General features: G+C 41.8%; 1 protein-coding gene across 4 annotated transcripts in view; it reads left to right on the top strand.

The window, feature by feature from the left end:
* Window positions 1–910: 910 nt before the first annotated feature.
* LOC309714716 (uncharacterized protein) overlaps window positions 911–25,650 on the top strand; it is a 28,297-nt gene continuing 3,557 nt past the window's right edge. For 2 of the 4 annotated variants that reach the window (XM_082547369.1, XM_082547371.1), the window contains exons 1-3: window positions 911–1,174; window positions 5,729–5,834; window positions 10,555–11,151. In XM_082547369.1, coding sequence (XP_082403495.1) covers window positions 5,817–5,834; window positions 10,555–11,151 — 615 coding nt within the window. In that variant the 5' untranslated portion in view covers window positions 911–1,174; window positions 5,729–5,816. Of the gene's footprint in view, window positions 1,175–5,248; window positions 5,835–7,831; window positions 7,938–10,554; window positions 11,152–25,650 lie in introns of those variants that run through there. The other 2 variants (XM_082547372.1, XM_082547370.1) reach the window with 2 other exon arrangements.

The raw sequence follows: 25,650 nt of genomic DNA on the forward strand, positions 1-25,650 counted from the left end.
CTTACTGGAACAGTGGCGCGGCTGCCCCTCTGTTGGTCTTCCTTGGTCTCTTGTGTTCTGGGGGCCTCTGGATGTCTGGAGTTTTGATCTCCTCCATACCTGCTTCATACCCTGGAGGACGGGGCTGTGGCCCCCCCACACCCTCTAGCAGATCATTACATGAAGGAACCTTTTAAAAAAACAAGCGCGTCCATGCTCACAGGTGTACACACGGGTGATCACACCCACAAACTACACCCTTTTTGGCTCCTACCTCAAAGCACACTGTGTTCTGTTGATCTTATGTGCTGCACAATAATGTTTAATATTTAGTATTTACTGTCATATTCCCATATATCATTGTGATGTTGTTTATTCTATTACTCTTGTTCTCTTCTGCTTGTTTTCTTTTTTCTTTCTCAACAGGTGATCCAGATGATCGATATATGCATTTTCTTTTTCTTTTTTTTTCTGCCCATTGTGTTGGTTTTTGTTTTTGCCCTTCTCCCCTGTCCCTCTTCTCAGCTGTTTCTCTTTCTTTCTCCCCTTCTTTCCCCCAGTCAAGTCCGTCCCGTATTCAGCAAGTGAAAATAAAATAAACAATAAAAGGTGAATCAAATGGACCATTATGGCAAGGCTGGGATGGTCAATTTGGTAAAGTAAATCCGTTGGGCATCTTTCTTTGCCTTTAGACAATAATTCTGATGGCAAAAGAGCCAAACGGGACAGGAAAAAAAAAAGAAAAGAAAAAGGAAACTATATTACACTGTGAGAGGGCGACTGATCCAAAACATAAACACAAAACTGAAACTGGATCTTATTGTAAGGTTATCGGGCCTTATTCCAGTTTGAGGGTCGACGTGCCAGTTCACACTCCACACCAGTTGGTGGCAGTAAAGGACAATTTTGTTGTTTGACAACCGCCAATAAACAATGTAAAGAAGACGAAGCGCCTGCCGAGATGACGGAGCTATTTTTTAATCTAAAGCGAGTAAAAGGTTGAATTTGGATGATAAAACAAACTAAACCAACGTTTGGATCGATATCTGCATCGACCTGCCCACCCTTGTCTCCTGGATCGTAGCTGAGATCAGCGTGAACCACGTGGGTCTCTGCTCCCTGATCTGTTTCCTGTGTTTGGAAAGAGTTGCAGCTTCATCGCGGAGTTTCTCTCGGTCTGTGGGCTCATCTAAAGGTAAGCACCGAGCTAACTTTACTGTGAGTTCAGTTCATGTTGAGTTTAGCTCCTGAATGAGGTCTTCTGCTGCTCTCCTCGGTGTCTGTTCACAGTTTATTGTGAACACGTTGAGAGTAGGGCTGGGCAAAACGATTATTTTCCTAATCGATGAATCTAGCGATTAATTTTTCGATGCATCGATTAATCTAACGATTCGTTTTTCAATCCGATTCGATTTCGATTCGATTAACGATTTTTTCCCCCATTATTTGACTTGTATAGCAATTTCACATTTACTAATTTATGTATATAAATGAAAAACACAAATTAATTCATTTGAAGACCTTTTAATAAAAAAAATTTGCAAAATAAAGTTGTAGAGGTCGTACAATCAATACAATAGAGATAGCATTTAACAAGAAATTAAATGTGCAAACATATATAAAATTACGGAAAAGTTAACAAAACATTTCAAATAAATAGCAACACTGGTGTCTTTAAACAAACAAAATGTAACATTCACTTTGCTTTCTGCCAAAAAGTGCTCTTCATTCACAAAACAAAATCCACAATAACATTGTACTACAATCCTCTGTTTTTAACAAAAAAGTAAATGTTTTGCAAAACAAATATAACAAAGGAAATCATAGCAAAAAATTTATAACATACAAACAGCAGTAATGGCGTCTTTGAACAAATAATGAAATGACAAGTTACCCCTAAGTAGGACTCTGTGTCCAAGCATCAGTGGTAAGGGAGATTTTGCATGTGCCTTTTTTTTAGTTCTTTCCTTAGTTTCTCCACTGAAGTTTCATACTTTCTCTCCATCATGCTTGTAAAATGACGCTTAGACGGCAGAGTGTAACCTGGTTGGAAAGTGGTCAGCATTTCTTTGAATCCCTCACCCACAGCAAGTGGTCTCTTGTCTTTTAAAATTATAGATAAGACGCTCTCAGTAAGTACAGCCACCTCCTGGGGGTTGCATGGTGTACTTCTTTTCTGACAGTAGTCCTCCAGACTTTTCTGTTTATTCCTGAAATCATAAATCACACACAGCGCACAGATGAATTCAAATAATTACAAAATAATTATATGGAAAGCATAATATCAAAATAATTTGATATGGATCTGGTTGAGAGAGAGAGAGAGAGAGAGATAGATAGATAGATAGATATACACACACACATACTGTTATGCCATGTGCTTTCATAGCATAACAGTAAGAGGTTAATAATAATCCCCAATGTTGAACATATGATATGCAGTAATCATGATGGCTGGAAAAGATAACGTTTAAATAGCCATAGCTGATGGCACCTTTACTGGTGCACTGCTTTCTAGTCATTAGATGGCATAACTTTGACCTATAAGATCAAGCTGGAGAAGCATTATGTATAAAAACAGCGTTCAAATAGGATGAAACACATTAAATTTGACAAATCAAGAGTTCATTGTCATTTTGCTTTTGCAAGCACTTTAACAATGTTGTAATAGTGTCCACGACGGCTACGTTTAGCAGGTGGTGTATTATCCTTGTTAACATTTCTCCTGCGGCCAATTCGCTGTCTCACATTTTTGTCTTTCGCCGATTCTGATAATCAGCCTGCGTGCATTCCGACTCATTTTGCCAGCATGGGCCACAAACAAAAAAACAATAACAACTAAACAGCAGCTGCTATATGTTACTGCTAAGGAGCTTAAATGAGTTTTGCATTTACGGAGATTGAGTGTTTATGTCTGTGTCTATGAGTGAGTGTACGTCTATGTGGGGGGGTCTGGATGAAGTAACGGGTAAAAACTATCCATCCATCCATCCATCCATTCATTCGCTTCATTGATGCAGTCATTTGAGGTGCTGGTGCATAGCCGTCGTGCTTTTATGATAGGCCATTTCCACCTCACAAAGCCGGCAAACGACTGAATCACTTCCTTTTCTGTTAAAATATCCCCTACTGTAGAACTGCGTGTTCGGGTGGAGTGATTTAAGTTGACTGCAACTGCCTCGTTCATGATTCCGCTACTCGCTGCCGCCATGTCTTTTTTTGAAAGTGACGACGCATCGACGCAGATTTTTTTACATCGACGTATTTTTTGCGTCGACGTAATCGATTACGTCGACGCGTTGTCCCAGCCCTAGTTGAGAGAAGAGTGAGAGAGTGTTTGGAGAAAAACACCAACTAATCATTAGCTCAGCATGCGTTTGCACCTTTCGTCCACACGTAAACGGCGTTTTTGGTCACTGAAAACGAAGATTTTTAAAAACTCCGGCCACTTTCACTTCGGTGAAATGAATTTCTACAATACTGTTAATTCTACTCTCTGCAGTGTTTAAATGCTTACATATACACACAGTTACTGTCCCTCCACACATACGACTCGGTTCTGCTTCTATGCCCCAGCTTTGTTTACTTTTTCCCACCGAGGCTTCTAGACTTCTGATTGGCCAACATTTCTGCACGGTTAGGAATCTAGCGCTACCTGCTGCTTTGGCATGTTCATAGCAGCGTTTTCCTTCATTTCTCCCTTTATGTGTGGACGGGATTATTTTTTAAAACGGAAACGGAAAATCTCCGTTTTCAAAAATACCCGTGTACGTGTGGACGTAGCCTCAGTCTCTGACTGGAAGCGCTAATTCGTCATTCGGCTTTTGTCAGACTAAAGTAACTGTTAAAACTGTTTGAAAAGCTCAGCTATACAACAAGGAGAGATTGAGAATTTCCTTTTAGTTCTCAGTTTATTTGATATTGACAAAAGTTAGTCAGTTTTGTCTGTTCTTCTGTAAAACAAACTAAGATTTATTTTTAGAATTAATATTTTGTTTCTAAGTGGAATTGACCATTTAGTCGTCTGTTTCGTTTGTTCTATTTTGAAACTTAAACGCTTTAGCGGCTGCCTTTTGTGTAGTTTTCAATATTTGCCTTTATTTATCTGAAAAAGTCTCATGTTCCTTAAGTACATCTACCCTGTTGAACTTATTATGGGAAATAAATTTTTAAATAAAAACAAGCTGCTGATTATTTCACATTTTACTTGTGAGCAACGGCACATTTAAATCTTACAAATATAGTTATTTGGCTTATATCGTGATAGATATCGTTATCGCCTGAAATGAAAAAAACATATTGTGATATGAAAAAATCTTATATCGCCCAGCTCTACCTTCAGGCTTAGAGGGAACCTGTTCTGCCCGGTGGTGTAGGGTCCTAATTACTCCAAGTTTGTGTTCCAGAGGGTGATGGGAGTCAAAGAGGAGGTACTGGTCCGTATGTGTGCGCTTCCGGTAAACTTCGATGTACTACGGACCAGTACCTCCTCTTTGACTCCCATCACCCTCTGGAACAGGAAGATGTTAACAAAAACTAATGAAACAGAGATGAAAGTAAACAATGTTCATATTTGAAAGCACAGAGAATAAAAATATATTGTGGTGGTTAATGTGCAGCTCTTGGTGATTTGGGAGAATCATGTTTTTAATCATGTTGTGGATTGAATGTTGGGTTTTATTTTATCTACAGAAGTTTTTCCCACCTGTGATCGTTCAGATTGATTTGTTGGGTTGACTTGAATCATGTGAAGGTTTAAAGCTACACTTCCCCCAAAAAGAATAAAGTATAATTGTGAAGAATGTAAAAATGTCTTCCTGTGTCAAACACAGCTGCAGTCAAAGCAGGAAGCAAAGCACTGAAACCACTGATCAAAGCTCATTAATCAAAGACCGCTGATCAATGGCCATGAGTACCATTCAGAGAGTTGGGGAGTCGCTGCAATCACAGCATTTGATCAATGAGCTTTGATCAGTGGTTGTTGATCAATGATCATGAGAATTTGCATATTAATGCTCAATAACTGACCTCCCAGCCCATTGTTCCTTCAGTGGTGCTCGTTTCAGTCATTATGCAAATGCACTGTTGAAAATTGAGGAGAGCTGCGGTCAGCTGAGAGTGAAGAAGTCACTTGGATGAGTGACGAAATGTTTCTCCCACAAAAAGCTACGTCCAGATGAACAGAATCAAAGTTTGGGGAATGGTGGAGGTGGTGGGACTGGGGGGCTGAAGGAGTTGAAAGTGTGGGGTGGGGGAGTAACATGTCTGTCCCTGTTTGTGGAAACCACAGGAGGAGCTGTTCAGGCTGTTGCTGGGTGTGAATTGTTGATGGAGTCTTTAAACTTGTAGTTGCTGTTTTCCAGACTGAAGCAGAGTCGTTAGCTGAAAACTGGTTTTAGAGGTTCATTCAGGACACCTTCTCAGGCTCTTACAGCCTTACCTGTATCATAACAAAGTGTATAAACCCCAATCCACCTTTAACATGGTCCTTCTCCCAAACCTTCAAATAGGACTTTCTGGCCCTGTCATAGTAAAGGGCTGCTTAGAATATTAGAGCCAATGTCACAAAGTTCCTCCTGAAGTATAAGTGAGTGAGAGAGTTTCCTCACTTTGCAGCACAACACGTCTCACAAGATTTCTACAAGCAATCAGAGTGAAATTTGTACTTTGTGTTGTCAGATGAACATATGAGACACTTTGACTCTTCAGTGCAGTGTGGAGCCTAACAAAGATCTGTTTTGTGTCCCAGCTGATCAGCAGGAGGAGAAGAGTCTGACGGAGCAGCAGAGGAACATTTTCAGCCATCTGGACTCAGCTGAGTCACTACAGAGGAAACAATGAGCTCAACACAGGAGGTGAGGAAAATATCACAGTTTCACCAAATAATCAGTCACGTCTAAAACTCTCATCCTCCCAACCTGTTATATCACTGTGTTGCATATTATGTTGTTTTTTAGAGACCACAGCACATGTTAAAATAAGGAAGGTTTATTCATCAACATTATTAATAATCAAATGGACATTTGTCAGAGTTTTAGCCCTGATACTGCTGGATAAACAGAAACTCACTCAGGAACGAGGTCACACAGAGCTCAAGTTTTCACTCGCGAGGGGGAAGCAGTTGTCTCCAACCCACTTCAACTTGCTTTCCCCCTGCAGGTTGTTTTTATTGGTTACATACATGAATATTCATGAAGCTTGTTGCTGTATTACCTATGAGAAACTACTATAACTGGTTATAAAGTGATTGTACTGTGCAAGCGTGATTATACATTGTGTCAGCATCATGAGCTTCAGTTTAAATGAATCTTTGCTACACTTGATGTAATCTAACTCTGACATGAGCACCACAGTCACCGTGCACTAGGGGTGTGTATTGGCAAGAATCTGGCGATACAATATGTATCATAATACAGGGTAGACGATACGATATATTGCAATACTAAAAGCCAGACGATATTTGTGTTTAGTAGGACTAAATTTAATTAGGAAAACTCACAGTAAACAGTCCAAACTGTTTAATGCTTGACATGAAACATCTGAAACAAAAACACTCTAAGTTCAAAATGAATGGAGAAATTAACATCTGCCTTATTAGAAGTCATGTCAAATAAACAAACAAAAACTACTGTACTGAAATATCAAGTATTTTTTAACATGAAAAAAGTAAACATGTAACACTGAAGTCTTTCTAAGTACTATGATTGTAAAATACTTATCCAAAAACTGCTCTATGGAGCATCAAAACAAAGCACTTTTTATGTGACCTTAATAACATAAACAAATATAAATCAAAAATGAAATTGCTTGAAGAATCCATCCAAGTAAACATTAACAAAAAATGTAAAGTGCTATTACAACTAAGTGTTAATAAAATAAAGTACAGCTCTGCAGTGTCCATCAATGGAACACTTTTAGTACAACCTGAAAAAAGGAATTTACTCATCTAAATAAAAGTGCTTATGAGACTCAACCAAAATGTCAAACATTCTCATATCAGAGATTTTACATGTGTAGTGTTTTCTCAGTGTTTATTTTTCAATTTCCAGATTTTTGTGCAGGAATACAAGCTGATCGACATGGTCAGCTCTCAGGACACTTCTCTGTGCATTTACTATGTCTCCTGCAGAGGAGAAAACTCTCTCTGCAGAGACACTTGTTCCAGGAATGCATAGGAAACTCCTTGCTACTTTGGATAGCTGAGGGTATTCCTGTTCATGGTCCTTCCACCAACTGAGAGGATTTCCTGTGAGAGGCAAAGGGGTCTCATCTCTATACCTCTTGATCTCAGCTGCAGCAACATCATGTTCTGATTTTGGTGCAGTATTGTCAGTAGTAGAGGCAAACGTAGCTCCGAGCAAGTCCACCAGTGCACATGAGGTCCTCTGTCTCTTTAGGGGTGGCCGAGGGATGGAGTCAAAGTTGTCTTTGATATGTGGGTGATGAGCCTCCTCTGTGGCATTCTCTTCCTCCACTTGTTTGTCAGTCTCCTCATTCTTTTGCTGCTGAAAAACATTAAATTCAAATAGTATTAATGTCAGAAAGTCAAAATTCAAATCCAAGATTCACCCTGTTTTTCACTAATATTTGATGACAAATGTCATCAATATGCTTTTTTTTTTTGCTTTTTACTTTATTCACTTGCTTATAACTTCAGTTGAGTTTTTCCAAATAAATTAATTTATTTACTTACATTTTCTTCCTTCTTTATCACAGTCACCACAGTGTCCAAAAGTCTGGAATAGGTCTCACTGGTCTCTGCTTCAGACAGGAAGGGCAGGTCCTTAAACCGAGGATCAACAGTTGATGCCATCCATAGTGTCTCCCTCTCATTTACATATCTCTTTCCCAGATCTTCTGCTCTGGCAGTCTTAATGTTCCTTACTGTCGGTGTATCATCAACACTTTCTTGTGCACCCATCACAAGCTTGGAATGAAGAGGAGCAATGATGGACAGGGTTGGCATACTCTCCTCTGACATCACCAGGGTGGCGTCCTTCATAGGCTTGAGTGCCCTGACAACTTCTTCTGCACATGTGATGTCAGATTCACTTAATGTGAAAATTTCTTTTTCACTCCTACTAACTTCTGCAGAAAGCAGAGCTGCACAGATGGCTGGTTGCTGTTCTAAAAATCGTTCTATCATATCATAGGAGCTGTTCCATCTTGTAATTATGTCCGTGATCAATCTGTGAGCTGGTAGCTGAAGGAGGCACTGTTTCTGCTTCAACTGGTTGCTGGCTGTGGTGCTGCGCCTGAAAAAGGCTGATACACGTCGGATCCTCCCGAGAAGTCGCACCACGGATTGTATTTTCAGTGCTTTCTGTGAGGCGAGATTCAGACTGTGTGCAAAACATTGTATGTGCGTCATGCCTGCAAGTCTAGCCGCGAGAGCCATGTTTGGTGCATTATCGGTAACAACAACAAGGTCCTTTGCGTTCAATCCCCATTCAGCCACAGCGTCAGTTAGTAACGCTGCAATGTGCTCACCTGTGTGACTGTCATGCATGGCTCGGGTTTGTAGTACATGAGACTGAAGGTTCCACTGGTCCGTTATGTGATGTGCTGTAACAGTTACGTACGATTCAGTGGCTCTCGAAGTCCAAGCATCGCATGTCAGAGCAACTGTCTCAGCTGAGCTGAGAGAGTCCAGCACTGTCGCTTTGACTTCTTGGTACAACTTTGGCAGAGCGATGTCCGTGATGTGTTGTCGAGAAGGAACGGTGTAACGGGGCTCCAGCGTTTTAATCATATTACGAAATCCTTTATTCTCCACAACACTCAGAGGGCGCATGTCTTTGCAAATAAAAACAAGTACTGACTGCGTTATTTTTGTTGCACGAGTTGAAGTTGCTGGTAGTTTCGAAAAGTTAACTTCTTCAATTGTCCGTTGAGAGGGATCACCTCGTTTCGTTTTAAAATTAGCATTTGACGCTACGTCGCTATGGTGTCTAGACACGTGTGTTCGTAAATTTGTTGTGTTACCAGAATATTTGACTCTGGCGGTGCAGATTTTACAGACTGCATAGCTCTTGTCATAGTCTTTACTGCCTTCTTTTGTCCTAAAGCCAAAATAAGTCCACACATCAGCTTTGAAAGCTGCGGGGGACGGCTGTATCCTCTCCTCTTCAGTCATCAGTTAGCTAGCATCACACACGTCCACTGACTGTTCTACTTCGTTCTTTTGGCAAACTAGACGCTTCTACAGTTATCGCGAGACCTCGTTTTTACGTTATAGTAAAGGCGGTGAAAACTGCAAACCAGTGGCCGGAGTTTGAATTCCAACATACAAAAGAAATAAACAGTAAATGCATGTCATTTTTCAATTAAAAAAATCGATAACACTGATTTTAAATATCAATTCAGTATCATTGCGCGAAATATCGCGATATTTCGTTGTATCGATATTTTCTTACATCCCTACTGTGCACCAGTCACACACCGTTCTTTACTTTAAATCCATCGCAGTTCAGCAAACAAACCTGTTTATCCTGCATTAACCTGCAGAGGATCTTCATGCAGTCTTTAAATTACACAGTTAATCTGCCTCAGATTGTTTTGCAGCATCTTTCACTATGATGATTCTGTGTTCTGATTTCAACACGTGAGGACTTACATGTAAGCTTTAATCTCCAGTTGATCAAATCCCACTGAGCAGTCCTTCCCTTTAAATCTAACCTCTCTTCTTCCTCTCCTGTCCTGTGTGTCTTATCTTTCTCCATCTCTGAGTGAAGTTAGCTCTCTTTCTTTTCTCTCCCTGTGATGTGCAGCAGCTGGACCTTTAGCCAGCAACACACTGTCAGACAAAACTGCACACAAACAGTTTGTGTGTTTGCTGATGTTTGTTGATAGAAACGCTGCATTTGAAATTACCTGTTTGTTCAGGTGCTGTGCAAAAAAGAAAGAAGAACAACGTCTCACTTTAACTCCTGACTATGACTCACAGTTTTGCCTCTTTCATCTCTTTTTATGTTTCATACCCTGGTGATTAGTACACGATCAGGATTGTCTTTCATGTGTTTCTTTTCCCGTTTCTCAAGTTGGTTTGATGTTTGATGCCTGCAGTGATGAAATAAACCCCTCACATGCCTTAAAAGTAACACATCTGTTTTGCAAATGTAAGGAGTACAAAATACAATTTTCTTTTTCTAATGTAGGGAGCAAAAGTAAAATATTTTCCTTCACTGAATCAACTTTTAAATGTTACATTGTAATTATTAATATTGAAAAATGACAAAATGATAGAAATATATAATAGGAAACAGGAAACATAAAAGTATAGACTTGGTAAACATTTATACTTTTCTGAGTGTGTTAGCATGCTAGCATTAATAACTGTGTACAGCAGGAGGGATGGGCATGATTTTAGTGTTTGAACAGTCATGAATTATTTTTAACAGCAGGTTGGATGTAATGTGTTAGAACTACCAGCAGGTGGGGATAAGAGACCTTTAAGGTGTTTGGTGCCACACTCCACCTTCAGGTTTAAAACTAGTGTTAATGGAGTTTGAAGGTTGAGTTTGTTCCACGACTGCATTTCACTCACTGCCTCTGTTTGTATCTCTGTCACTGCAGGACCAACATGGAGCGAGAAGTCAGCGCTCTCAGGAGGCCGACAAACCTCACAGAAGAAAGAGAGAGAAAACACACACCTGTGACGAGTGTGGGATGGGTTTTACTGTGAAGGAGTCACTAAAACGTCATCAGGTCATCCACACTGGAGTTAAAGCGTTCAGCTGTGACTTGTGTGGAAAGTCTTTTTCCTGGAAGAGTGGTCTAAAAACACACCAAGTCATCCACAGTGGAGTTAAAGCGTACAGCTGTGATCAGTGTGGCAGAGCTTTTACTCACAGTAGCAGCTTACAGAATCATCAAGTCATCCACTCTGGAATTAAGGCATACAGCTGTGACATTTGTGGAAAAACTTTCAGCCAGATAGGGAGCAGAAATACACACCTACGCATTCACACCAGACATGATGTGTACTGCTGTGAACAGTGTGGCAGACAGTTTATAACCAACAGGCAGTTACAACAACACATGTTTACCCACACTGAGGGACGACCTTATAAATGTGACCTGTGTGAGAAGACTTTTAAAGCTCCACGTCACCTGAGGCAGCACCAACAGATCCACACCAGAAAGAGACTCTACAAGTGTAGTTACTGTGAGGTATGTATTTATATTGTTATCTTGTCATTTTAGCCTGACTGTTTGGAACAACTCTGCTCATTAAACTGTGTTAGCATGTTAGCAATTCTACTGCATGGAAAAGCAGCTCTGAGTGATTATTCAGATTTTCATTTCAGTTATTCAATTCAATTCAATTTTATTTATATAGCGCCAAATCACAACAAAAGTCGCCTCAAGGCGCTTCATAGATACAGAGAAAAACCCAACAATCATATGACCCCCTATGAGCAAGCACTTTGGCGACAGTGGGAAGGAAAAACTCCCTTTTAACAGGAAGAAACCTCCGGCAGAACCAGGCTCAGGGAGGGGCGGCCATCTGCTGCGACCGGTTGGGGTGAGAGAACGAAGACAGGATAAAGACATGCTGTGGAAGAGAGACAGAGGTTAATAACAGATATTATTCAATGCAGAGAGGTCTATTAACACATAGTGAGTGAGAAAGGTTACTGGAAAGGAAAAACTCAATGCATCATGGGAATCCCCCGGCAGCCTACGTCTATTGCAGCATAACTAAGGGAGGATTCAGGGTCACCTGGTCCAGCCCTAACTATATGCTTTAGCAAAAAGGAAAGTTTGAAGCCTAATCTTAAAAGTAGAGATAGTGTCTGTCTCCCGAATCCAAACTGGAAGCTGGTTCCACTGAAGAGGGGCCTGAAAACTGAAGGCTCTCCCTCACATTCTACTTTTAAATACTCTAGGAACAACAAGTAGGTCTGCAGTGCGAGAGCGAAGTGCTCTAATAGGGTGATATGGTACTACAAGGTCATTAAGATAAGATGGGGCCTGATTATTTAAGACCTTGTATGTGAGGAGCAGGATTTTGAATTCAATTCTGGATTTAACAGGAAGCCAATGAAGGGAAGCCAAAACAGGAGAAATATGCTCTCTCTTTCTAGTCCCTGTCAGTACTCTTGCTGTAGCATTTTTGATTAGCTGAAGGCTTTTCAGTGAGTTTTTTGGACATCCTGATAATAATGAATTGCAGTCGTCCAGCCTGGAAGTAATAAATGCATGAACTAGTTTTTCAGCGTCACTCTGAGACAGGATATTTCTAATTTTAGAGATGTTGCGCAAATGGAAGGAAGCAGTCTTACATATTTGTTTAATATGTGCGTTGAAGGACATGTCCTGGTCAAAAATGACTCCAAGGTTCCTCACAGCGTTACTGGAGGCCAAGGTAATGCCATCCAGAGTAAAAATCTGGTTAGATACCATATTTCTAGGCTTTTCAGGGCCGAGCACAATAACCTCAGTTTGATCTGATTTAAGAAGCAGAAAGTTAGCGGCCATCCAGGTCTTTATGTCTTTAAGACATTCCTGCAGTTTAACTAATTGGTGTGTGTTATCTGGCTTCATGGATAGATAGAGCTGTGTGTCATCAGCATAGCAGTGAAAATGTATGCTATGTCTTCTAATGATACTGTCTAAGGGAAGCATGTATAATGTAAACAGAATTGGTCCTAGCACTGAACCCTGTGGAACTCCATAATTAACCTCAGTGTGTGAAGAGGACTCTCCATTTACATGTACAAATTGGAGTCTATTAGATAGATATGATACAAACCACTGCAGTGCAGTACCTGTAATACCTACAGCATGTTCTAATCGCTCTAATAGGATATTATCATCATCATCATCATCATCATCATCATCATCATCATCATCATCATTTATTTATTTATATAGCACTTTAAAAACACACCTGGTAGACCAAAGTGCTGTACAATACTAATATGCACATAGTAATAGACATAGCAATAAAGTTAAAAAACAATAAAAAAAAAAAAAATAAAATAAAATAAAATAAAATAAAAATGTCAGATATTATGGTCAATAGTATCGAACGCTGCACTGAGGTCTAGCAGGACAAGCACAGAGATGAGTCCACTGTCAGAGGCCATAAGAAGATCATTTGTAACCTTCACTAAAACTGTTTCTGTGCTGTGATGAGCTCTGAAACCTGACTGAAACTCTTCAAATAAACCATTCCTCTGCAGATGATCCGTTAGCTGTTTGTTAGTAGTTATGATTTTTGTTTACACGATCATGAAAAACTAAAAGGGCTGAAAATTAATATGACGGTGTTATTTAATGTTCAGGCAGTTTCCTGGTATATAATGATATTGTTATTACAGGGAGTGCAGAATTATTAGGCAAGTTGTATTTTTGAGGAATAATTTTATTATTGAACAACAACCATGTTCTCAATGAACCCAAAAAACTCATTAATATCAAAGCTGAATGTTTTTGGAAGTAGTTTTTAGTTTGTTTTTAGTTTTAGCTATTTTAGGGGGATATCTGTGTGTGCAGGTGACTATTACTGTGCATAATTATTAGGCAACTTAACAAAAAACAAATACCGTATTTCCCGGACTACAAAGCGCACCTGAATATTAGCCACACAAGCTAAAATCAGGGGAAAATCCTGTTTTGTACATACATTAGCCGCACCTGACTAAAAGCCGCAGGTGTTTCAATGTTTTTTTTTTGGGTTTTTTTCGCCTGTCCCATTTGGTTCTTTAGCCATCAGAATTGTTGTCTGAAGACCAACAAGGATACCCAATGGATTTACTTTGCCAAACGGATCATCATGGCCTTGCCGTATTGGTCCATTTGGTCGATCTTTGTTTTTATTATTTATTATATTTTATTTTCAGATGTTACAGACGGGACAGACATGAGTGAGAGATAGGAAAGGGAGAAAGAAAGAGGAAGGAAAGGAAAAACAGAAGGGGAGAGGGACAGTGAGAAAGGGGGGGAGAAAAAAAAAAATCTCCTGGATCACCTGTTGAGAGAAGAATAGAAAACAAGCAAAAAAAGACAAAAAAAAAAAGAAACAAAGCAACATACTAAACACAACACCATCGCATTAATCTAGCTAAGTGTAAACAGCAGTAAATACTAAATATTCAATGTTGTTGTGCAGCACGCAGGACAGATGTGCTTCGAGGTAGCAGCCAAGAAAGGTGTAATTTGGGTCTACGAGCAGTGAACACCCGTGTGCATACCTGTGTGGATCAGCGCGCTTGTATTCCAAAGGTTTCTCCATGTAACGATCTGTTAGGGAGTGTGGGGGGGGCCACAGCCCCGTCCTCCAGGGTGTGAAGCAGGTCATCAGAATCATCAGAATCAGAATACTTTATTGATCCCTGGGGGAAATTATTTTTTGTTACAGTGCTCCATTTTAAACCAACATTAAGACAAGACAGACAATACGCTAACTAAGAATAGTACAATATATACATATATATACGTATATAGGTATGGAGGAGATCAAAACTCCAGACATCCAGAGGCCCCCAGAACACAAGAAACCAAGGAAGACCAACAGAGGGGCAGCCGCGCCACTGTTCCAGTAAGAGCTGAGGAGAGTCCCAGATGAGGGTTCACTCAGCAGCCGCGGAGCAGAAGCCAGGGGGAGTTGCAGTGACGCGCCCGTGAGCTCCGCCGGCCGCCAGCTGTGCCTGAGTGACCGAGCCCCAGGCCGAGAGGCCGGGGGCACCCCACCCCCGAAGGGGCCCGAGCGAGCCCCAGGCTCCAGGCCCCGATAAGCGGCCGCCAAGGAGTGAGCCGGTGTGTACCTGGACGCCCACCCCCAGACACAAAGAACCACCAACGCACCGACACCTGAGGGAGTCCGCCACCGGCAGGGGAAGTGGTGGTAGGTGGAGATAGGCCTCCAAACCTTGGAGGGCCTGAGGTGTCCCCAGAGAGGTGGCGTCTGATACCCAACCTGACATATAGACACAGACATACAGGCACATACAGACACAAACATCCATTCCCCCCCCCTCATGCTCTCATATGCACTCACTCCACACTCAACCAACGTGGAGACAGACATAAAGAGACGCTGTACACACGATCACACTCCCCAAGCATACTCTACAAACCGGGTCTAGGTACCCTTGCCCCTGGAGGGGGGAACTGCACCCAGACCCAGGTGGTGTTACCCTTTTCCCTGCGGTGGGGAGAGGCAGACCACCCCGACTCCGTAGCAGCAGGGAGGCCCCACACTCCAGACCGCAGTCGGACGGCCAACTCCACCTAGCCCTCCCGCTCCAGCAGGCCGCAGAGAATGAGGGTGGGAGAAGACTCCAAACCTCCCTCCACCCGCTCATTGTAGTGTTGATGCATGTGTGTTCTAAGGTGCAATTAAAACCCAGGAGGGCATGGAGCTACCTGCCAAGGAGCAGCAGGTAAGCACATAGTCCCTCCTGATAGCCCTCAATGTCTAAGTGTATTTAAAATTGAGAGGTGGGCAACGACGCCAGGGGTGAGGTGTACACCCTGATGGTAATTTGGACTCCGTGATTGTGCCCACCCCCAAGATCCTATATGTATGTGTAATGAGAGTGTGAATAATGTGAATGTCTAAGTTGTGGGATAAAATTGAGGCAGAGGCAGCCAGAAGGGGACAGAGGGGGGGGGTTAGCCTCCTCTGCACCCTGGTGACATACCCCTACTCCAAGGCCCTGCATGTGTGGGTGGTTGTGGTGGAGCGGGAAGAGAGAGGCAGCTGGAGATGGGGAGGGAAGGAAGGGAGGGGCAGGTAACCCCTCCCTGGGGCCAGCTCCCCCGCTGACCCCAGTAGGCACTCCCACACTCCGCGACCCGCCAGGGAAAGGGGGCCCAGGCCCATCCAGACCGGGGCCCAGTGCAGCAGCGCCTCCCGGCCCCACAGAGCCCGGGACAGTCCACCCGACCCCACCACAGAGAAAACTGCACCCACCCCACCATCCGCTCATCTTCCAGACTACATAAGACAGTAAACGCCCAGGCTGAGATCTTCCTCCACCTCTCCTGTATCTCCCCCTCCTGCAGAGAGAGTTCCTGAAGAGAGGAAAGCTCCTGCAAGATGTGACCATCTCCCCCACCAGTTGAAGAGCCCCCCAGCCGGTTCAACGCACCGGCGGCACCCTGCTCCAGGGCCGGGCCCCCATGCACCCACCCGCCCACAACCCCGGCAACACACCAACCAGGATCCAAGCCCCCGAGGCCCGGCCCGGGCCCCAGCCCAGAGACGGAGCGCCCCCAGAACCTCACGCCCATCCCGGACCCACCCAGGGCCAGCCAGGCTACCAGGTCAGTAACCCACGTCCGTCAGCACAGACCCTCCCCTAGCCCCGCTGCACGCAGCCGCGAGGAAACAGTCACCTGAGAGCCAACAGAGCCCCCAACCGGACATGACCGCTACCCCGGGTTGAGCCCCCCAAGGAAGATGCCTCCGGGGAACCCCCCGACGCCCTAAGCCTGTCCCTACCCCCACACCAATCACAACAGTGAAGGTGGGACCAAATTATGACCCCCCACCCCCACTAGGTGATGGAGCTGATAAAAGGAGTCCAGAGCAATTGATCTGATGTGGTGGCAGAGGCTGTATCAAGACTAATGTAATCTAATAGATAATTTCTATATTGGTTAGAATTAAGATTATTTTTATTTTTCCAGTTCATGAGGACTGTTTTCTTGGCTATGCATAGGGCAGTGAAAATCATATGGGCTATATTCTTTTCTGAAGTGACATTATCTAAGCTGCCCAGTAAACACACTAAGGGGGAGGTTGGAATGTTACATTTCAGACACTTTGATAAGTCTTCACATATCTCGCGCCAAAACTTTTGCACTGGTGGACAGAACCAAAGAGCGTGGATGTAATTGTCTGGTGTATTGCCTTGACAGTGTGAGCAGTTGTTGGAAGATGTAAAGCCCATCTTGAACATCCGATGACCTGTATAGTGCACTCTATGTAGTATTTTGTATTGTATTAATTGCAGACTGGGATTTTTAATTAATTTAAAGGTTTTTAAGCAAATCTGAGACCAGAAGTTTTGGTCTAAGCTGACTGATAAATCTGCTTCCCATTTTGCAATAGGAAGGGATATTGATTCATCTAATTTAGAAAGTGTTCTGTATATTTTAGATAATAATTTGGGGGATTTAAGAGTAAGAAAATGTGCCGCACTTAGTGGTGTTTGTAATTCAACTTGACTGAGGTTAAATTTCTTTTTTACTATGGATTTAATTTGTTGATATTCCAAAAATCTTGTCTTGTTGATCCCATATTGTGCAACTAGTCTGTCAAATGGAATAAATTCTGTTCCCTCTAATATATGTTCTAAGTATTTAATTCCTTTACAACTCCATTCTGGGAAATTAATCATATTATTGTTTTGTAATATGTCAGGGTTATTCCAGATAGGTGTACGTTTGCATGGGATTAATGAAGACTCCGTTATTTTTAGAAACTCCCACCATGCTGTCAGAGAAAAGCTGATGTTGATACTTTTAAAGCATTCATGTCTTTTGATGTTTGAGCTAATACCGTAAATGGTAGGTCTGAAATCTCTAGATCCTTGCATAGTGCCTGTTCAACATCTAGCCAGGGCTCAACTAAGAAGGTATGTTTTAACCATTCTGAGATGAACTGAAGCCTGTTGGCTAAGAAGTATTGGTGAAAATTAGGCAGATCTAATCCTCCTCTATCCTTGGTTCTTTGTAGCGTTTTTAAGCTGATACGCGGGGGTTTATCTTTCCAAAGGAATTTGGAAATATATGAATCCAGAGATCTGAACCAATCTTGTGATGGTTTGTTAGGGATCATCAAAAATAAGTAATTTATTTTTGGCAAGATCATCATTTTTATAGTGGCGACCCTTCCCATGAGTGATATGGGTAAAGATTTCCATCTAGTCAGATCGCCTTCTACTTTCTTTAGAAGTGGGATGTGGTTTAATTTAGTTAAGTCTGAAAGCTTAGGAGAGACATTAATACCTAAATATTTAATATTTCCGGATTGCAGTGGGGCAGAGGAAGAATTATGGAAGGAGCAGTTAATGGGGAGAACTGTAGATTTTGGCCAGTTAATTGAATAATCTGAAACTCTTGAAAACCAGTTTATTAAAGTAATTACCTCAGAGAGGTTGGTTTGTGTGTTTTGCAGAAAAAGCAACACATCATCCGCATAGAGACTGATTTTATGTTCTATGTTCTTACATTTTATGCCCTTAATTGTTGTAGCCTGTCTAAATACTGCTGCTAGAGGTTCGATAAAAATTGCAAAAAGTGAAGGGGAGAGTGGGCATCCCTGTCTGGTGCCCCTCAGGAGATAGAAGCTGGAGGATGTCTGGTCATTTGTTCTGATACGAGCTGTTGGGGAATTGTATAATATTCTTATCCAGTTTATGAAAGAGTTTCCAAAACCAAATTTGTGTAAAGTTGCGAATAAAAATTTCCAGTTAACTCTGTCAAATGCTTTTTCTGCATCTAGAGATAATATTATGGTTTCGATGTTTTTATCGTATGAGTAGTCTATTAAATTAAGTAATCTACGAGTGTTTGTTGAGGAGTGCCGACCTTTTATGAAACCAGTTTGGTCAGGATGAATTAAGAGGGGGGTCATTTTCTCTAATCTCTTTGAGAGAGCTTTGCAGATTATTTTAAGGTCTACATTTAAAAGAGAAATTGGACGATAGCTTGAGGGAAATAAAGGGTCTTTGCCTGGTTTTAGCAGGAGACTAATGTTGGCAGAATTCATATTTGGTGGTAGTCTGCCATTTTCCTCGATTTCCTGCAACATGCCGTGGAATACTGGTGCCAAAATTATCCAAAATTCTTTGTAGAATTCTGCAGGGAAGCCGTCTGGACCTGGAGCCTTATTATTGGGCATACTTATCAGGGCTTCCTGGAGTTCACTTGGCGTCAGTGGCGAATCCAGTTCCATTGCTTGACTATCTAGTAATTTTGGAAGAGTTACGTTGTCAAGAAACTGATCAATTTCATTTTTAGATGGGTTTATTTGTGGTGAGTATAAAGTTTCATAGAAATCCCTAAAAATGTTGTTTATTCTTCCAGGATCATATATTGTGTTCCCCGATAAATCTTTAGCAGCACATATAGTTGTTTTTTCTTTATTTATTTTTAGCTGGTTAGCTAGAAATCGACCTGATTTGTTACTGTGTTCAAAATTCTGCAAGCGAAGTCTTTGTATAAGGAATTGTGTTTTTTTTATTAATAATTTCATTTAATTCTAGTTTTGTTTTGCATATTTTGTTCAATGTTTCCTGATCTTGGTCGCACGCGTAGGCTTCTTCTAGTGATTTGATGTTTTTTTTCTAATTCCTGAATATTTTTGTTTTCTTCTTTCTTTTTGTGTGATGAGAAAGAAATTATTTTACCTCTCATCACAGCTTTCCCTGCTTCCCATAGAACAGAAGCAGATATTCCGGGAGTGTCATTAAAGTCTAAATATGAAGTCCATTCCTTTTTAAAATATTTAATAAAGTCTTCATCTTTAAGTAGTGATATATTAAATCTCCAGTTTTTTCTTGGCGTAGTGTTATTCTTGTGCATTAGTGTTAAAGATACAGGAGCATGATCGCTGACAGCTATAGGATGAATCTCAGTGTCTGAAATGTCACACAGCAGTGAGCTGCTGACCAAAAAATAATCCAGACGAGAGTAAGAGTGATGAACATGCGAGAAAAAAGTATATTCCTTACTGGTGGGGTGAAGAGAGCGCCATGCATCGCAAAGACCAAAGTCGCTCATATACTGTTTGATTATATTTGTGGATTGCCAATTGCGCTGAGTTCCTGTTGTGTTGAGCCTATCCATGTCTTCATTTAGTCCAAGGTTGAGGTCACCGCCAAGAATGAGTGTGCAATCAAGGTGTTCAGAGAGTGCACTAAAAAATCCGTGGAAGAATGAGGGTTCATCAACATTTGGACCGTATATACTTACAATACATAGTTTTTTGTTCAATATTGATAGTTTAATAATTAGAAATCTACCCTCTGGATCTATAACTGTATCGAGTACTGTAAAATTAAAATTTTTATGTATTAAAATTGCTACTCCCCGTTGTCTAGAATTATAACAGGCTGCAAACACGTTAGGAAACTCAGGTGTTTTAAGTTCGTTTAAACCTGTGACAGGTCTGTGAGTTTCTTGTAATAAAACAACATCTGCTTGTAGTTTTTTAAGCTGGTTAAATATCTTTAACCTCTTTCCTCTGGAGCCAGCTCCATTTACATTCCATGTGACAAACCTCAGCATGCCCATAATTGTGTGTGTATGTCTAATGAAGTATGCTGGGTGTTTCGTTTAGACAGGTGGAGAGAATGTGGAAACATCCCTTGTTTGTAAATAGAAAGAGAAAAAGAAGTGTGGTGAGAGGCTCCATAAGTCTGACTATGTGTGTGAATATTCACTAATATGAACAAGCGTGGCTTGCTTATGTGTCCTGCAAGTCTGTGCGTGCTGTGAGGCTGTTGTGAATGTGCTGCTGTTGAGCTGATGTGTTTGCGTGATCGTGGTGTGAAAATATGGAGAAATAGAGGGTGTTGTTTGTAGGTGAGTGGGGAAGTAGGTGATCACAGCAGTGAAAGACAAGAGAAAGAAAGAAACCACATGAACTGTGAGCAACAACAACAAAAAAGAAACGAAACGGAAACATTCCAATTAAAGCAATGACGGAGGGTGACGGAGTTATATCTGCTATGACATCATATTGATATTACTAGGTTAAACCCATGTTAAAAGAGAAAGTGTGAATGAATAAGAAAAGAGTGTAGCGGGTTCTTATCTGGAGTGCAGTCAATATAACCACGGTGTGGTGCCGGGGTCGCGGTAGAGCTGTCCGTCCACGTAGAGCCGGTCCACGGCGATGACAGCACGGGAGCCTTTCTGGATGAAGCTACATCGAACTGGGAACAGGACCTTGCGTCGTTCCAGGATCTCTTTGGGGAACTGGTCGTTCACGCTGAAGTCCGTTCCTTTCAGCTCTCTGCCGCGACTCTTCACCTGTTCCTTCTGTTTGAATTGACCGAATTTGGCCACAATAGGCCGTGGTCTCCCGGTCCGCGACCGCACGCCCCCCAAGCGATGTACTCTATCGAAGTTGATGTTCTTTACGGTGTCCTCCGGCAGCTTCAGGTGGATTTTAATGAAGCTTTTCACCGTTGCCTCTGCGTCCTCTCCGGCAGTTTCTGTTTTCCAGAAAACACAAGATTATCTCTCATGCTACGGGCTTGTAGATCGATAACGGACTCTTTTATTTTTTTATTTTCAATGTTTAGCTGGGTCACGTTATCGGTGAGAGATTTGACCGACTCCCGTAGCGTGGCATTTTCAGCGGCAAGCGTTTCCACCTGCTGCTGGCTGAATTCCAGGGATTCTCTCAGAGATTTAAATTCCCGGTGTAAAATCTCCACCAGGGACAGCCTCGCATCGAAACTGGACAATCGCTTGTCGATTGACTCCAGGATGTCTGCGATGTCTTTGCCGGCAGGCGATGTTGTACCGGGGGAGTCTGCCGGGCGACATCTCTTCGATGACGGCGTCTCAATTTTGGTCGGGGAAGATGCACTCTGGGCCTTATTCATTACTAAATCTTGAAAACAGCGGTCGATGTAATCTTGGAGAGCGTCTAAACTCTCCCCGTTGTCCTCCAGGGTGTTAGAGATGATAAAACAGATGTTGTTAGTTATATGACAGTTGATTAGTATATTTGGTAATACTGAAGCTTGAAAAACCTTTGTTAAACTCTATGCTACCATTTGCTTTTTCTCCGCCAAAATCTCCGGCGTCTGACGTCACCTACAACATGGGTCGCTTACCTTGTCCGTCACTTCCGTCACTTACCTGGCTCTGTATTCCTTTCAATGTTGACTTATCATATGTAAGAGAATATGCACAAAGGGAATTGTCAGGAAAGAGATGGCTGTTTGGAGACATACCCCTTTTATTAATATTTTGAAAAACAAGTTATAATAATAATAATAATACATTTTATTTGAGGGCGCCTTTCAGAAACCCAAGGTCACCTTACAAAAAACATAATTAATAAAAGGAACAATAGTCATAAAATACATAAAATAAGTTAAAATTACAAAACAGAGCGTGACAACAGATAAAATCAGCATTAAAGCGAATAAGCCAGTTTAAACAGATGTGTTTTGAGCTGTGTCTTAAATACGGAGAGGGAGTCAATATTTCTTAGTGCAGGACGAAGAGAGTTCCAGAGCCGAGGAGCAGAGCGACTGAAAGCTCTGTTCCCCATAGTGATAAGGTGTGAGGACGGAACAGTAAGATGAATAGCAGATGATGATCTGAGAGGGCGGGAAACAGTGGTGATATGGAGCAGGTCACAAATATGAAGGAGCAGATTTATGGATACACTTGTATGTAAGAAGTAAGATTTTAAAATTTATCCTGGCTTCTATGGGCAACCAGTGAAGCTGCTGAAGAACTGGGGTAATATGAGCACTTAACGGAGTGCAAGTTATGACCCGAGCTGCAGAATTTTGAAGAAGTGTGAGTTTATGAAGGGACCTTTTAGGGAGACCAAATAGGAGGGAATTACAGTAATCAATACGGGACGTAATAAGACTATGGACAAGGATGGCAGCAGCATGGGGAGTAAGGAAGGGACGGAGTCGGTGAATATTACGTAAATGGAAGTAAGCAGACCGTGTTATGTAATTAATGTGAGACTGGAATGAAAGAGTATTATCAAGTATGCTACCCAAACTCTTAACCTGAGGGGAGGGAAGGGTGGGAGAATTTTCAATGTTAATGGAAAAGCTGTGGGATTTGGTTAAGATAGATGGTGTACCAACAAGTAAAACTTCAGTTTTATTACTGGGTTATGGGTACATATTTGCACATGTAGTACATAACAGTAACCTATAGCACACCAGAAAAATAGATTCGGACTACCTTTTAGGCTCAGGTGCAGTGTAGGGCTGAACGATATATCGCATTTGCGATAATATCGCGACATGATCAAGTGCAATTTTCTAACCGCAAAGGCTGCGATTATACTCTGGACATGTCCAAATTCATGGGCTGCATCCTCCTGAGGCCGCATTTGTAGATCGATTACGTCACAGCGACGCGCCGAAGGCTGTCCAAATTACTACCATATCCCAGAATTCATAGCGCGGCCGAGCCAAACTCCAGTTTCCAGCAATGGCGGCCGCTACTAAGTTTTAAAATTACTCATACTAATCTTTCTGGGTCACAAAATAAACTTTTAACATATTTTCAGGCAAGAAAGTAGTTGTGTAAACATCAAATATCTGCTCGGTTTATCAAGATATCCCATATTTGCAAAAGTGCTTCGACGTTTTCAGAGGCGTCTGCTACCCACCAGCTCGACAGCTAGCCGGGAGCTCGAGGGTTACTGATGCGGCCGAGAACGGCACAACTCCCGGCACATCATTTTCAGATCACCGCGGAGTTTCGCTGCTCGGGTTAAACGTAATATATAAGTCACTTAGACAACCTAAAAATGTTATTGTTGGGCTTTTTTCAGTGTTTTGTTTGTTCGTGAGTAAATCGGTTTGGCTGAGATTAAAGTTATTAGATTAGATAAAATAAAACTTTATTAATCCCCCGGGTGGGTTCCTCCTTGGTTTTCACACAGCTGACTAAACGTCAAACAGAAAACTTATTAAACAGAAGTATGAGACAGTCGAGAATTTACACCAGTGTCTGGTTATATTTTAGATAGCAAGAAGCAGACGGCCGAGTTTATTAAACTCCACCGAGACAGCGGTGACGCTAATCAGAACTAGACCGTCCAATTTCACGCCTTTAAATTTTAAAGGCGTGTTTGTGTGTGTGTTTATACAATTGCTATTATGTTTGCACTTTGTGTAATGTTACTGACTGCAGAGATCAGTAAGATGTGTGTATTTTTTATTTATTAGTTTTATTTATTTAATATTATTTTTTAATTGAATGACTGTCTAGTAGTTCACAGATGTCGAAAAACTGAGTGTGGTAAAGCCACTGATTTTTTTTATGTATATTTCTGCAATCTGCACATTGTACTGACTTTCATTTTAATGTTTACACCAGGGTTCCTTGTCAGCACTTTATGCTCAGATGTTTGTAAGCTAAAAATAAACTATTGTGTATGTTCAAATATACTGTTGTGATTGAAGAAGTTAAATAAAAATGTCAGTCATCAATTCATGCATCACCTCATGTCATCATAACAGAGGTCTGTCTTCCAGGAAAGAACAGTTTAAAATTAATGTAATATAGTATTGGCCATACTATATGATGTATTGCTTGTCTTTGTTTAATAATACAGAAGACAAAGACCTTAAAAAATAATCGCATATCGCATCGCAATCGCAATATTGGGGCAAAAAATCGCAATTAGATTCTTTTCCATAATCGTTCAGCCCTAGTGCAGTGACACAGCTTTAACAAGAAGAAAAGTCAGTCATTCACCACCATCTTCCTGCGCACTAAAACCACCAAAGTCCTCTCCTCCAGTGTCGGAAACGAACAGGCTCAGGGTGGCTTCATCATCCACTCTCCGCTTCTCTCCTTCATTGTCACTTTCAAAACCAAACAAATCCTCGTTGTCAGTGTCAGAGTCGAACACCCTCAGAAGGGCCGTGGCGGTGTCCTCCTCTCCATCATGCAGCAGTCCAGCCCTTCAAAATCCGTTGGTGATCGTGGATGTTTTCGCACTTTTCCACGCTGTCAGAATCCACCGGTGGAGTTGAGCATAACTTGCTTTTCGCAAGTTTATCGCCGCTCGTCATCCACGCCTCCCGCTGAACGCGTAGCGCTACTTTGAAGTTTGTTTTTTGCGCTACTTCGTACGGCACTACGTTGCCTGGCGGACGGACATGTGACTAACATACTACTCTTGAACCCCGATCCTTCCGCCAGGCAACGTAGTGCCGTACAACAGCGGAACAAACAAAACAAATAGTCTTACGATATGACAAAAATCATGGACAATCCATAGAAAAGCCGCACCTGACTAAAAGCCGCAGGGTTCAAAGCTTGTGCAAAAAGTAGCGGCTTATAGCCCGACAATTACGGTATATACCCATTTCAATTATTTATTTTTACCAGTGAAACCAATATAACATCTCCACATTCACAAATATACATTTCTGACATTCAAAAACAAAACAAAAACAAATCAGCGACCAATATAGCCACCTTTCTTTGCAAGGACACTCAAAAGCCTGCCATCCATGGATTCTGTCAGTGTTTTGATCTGTTCACCATCAACATTGCGTGCAGCAGCAACCACAGCCTCCCAGACACTGTTCAGAGAGGTGTACTGTTTTCCCTCCTTGTAAATCTCACATTTGATGATGGACCACAGGTTCTCAATGGGGTTCAGATCAGGTGAACAAGGAGGCCATGTCATTAGTTTTTCTTCTTTTATACCCTTTCTTGCCAGCCACGCTGTGGAGTACTTGGACGCGTGTGATGGAGCATTGTCCTGCATGAAAATCATGTTTTTCTTGAAGGATGAGGACTTCTTCCTGTACCACTGCTTGAAGAAGGTGTCTTCCAGAAACTGGCAGTAGGACTGGGAGTTGAGCTTGACTCCATCCTCAACCCGAAAAGGCCCCACAAGCTCATCTTTGATGATACCAGCCCAAACCAGTACTCCACCTCCACCTTGCTGGCGTCTGAGTCGGACTGGAGCTC

This window comes from Aulonocara stuartgranti (assembly GCF_965226115.1).
Source record: "Aulonocara stuartgranti genome assembly, chromosome: 9".
Lineage (NCBI taxonomy): Eukaryota > Metazoa > Chordata > Actinopteri > Cichliformes > Cichlidae > Aulonocara > Aulonocara stuartgranti.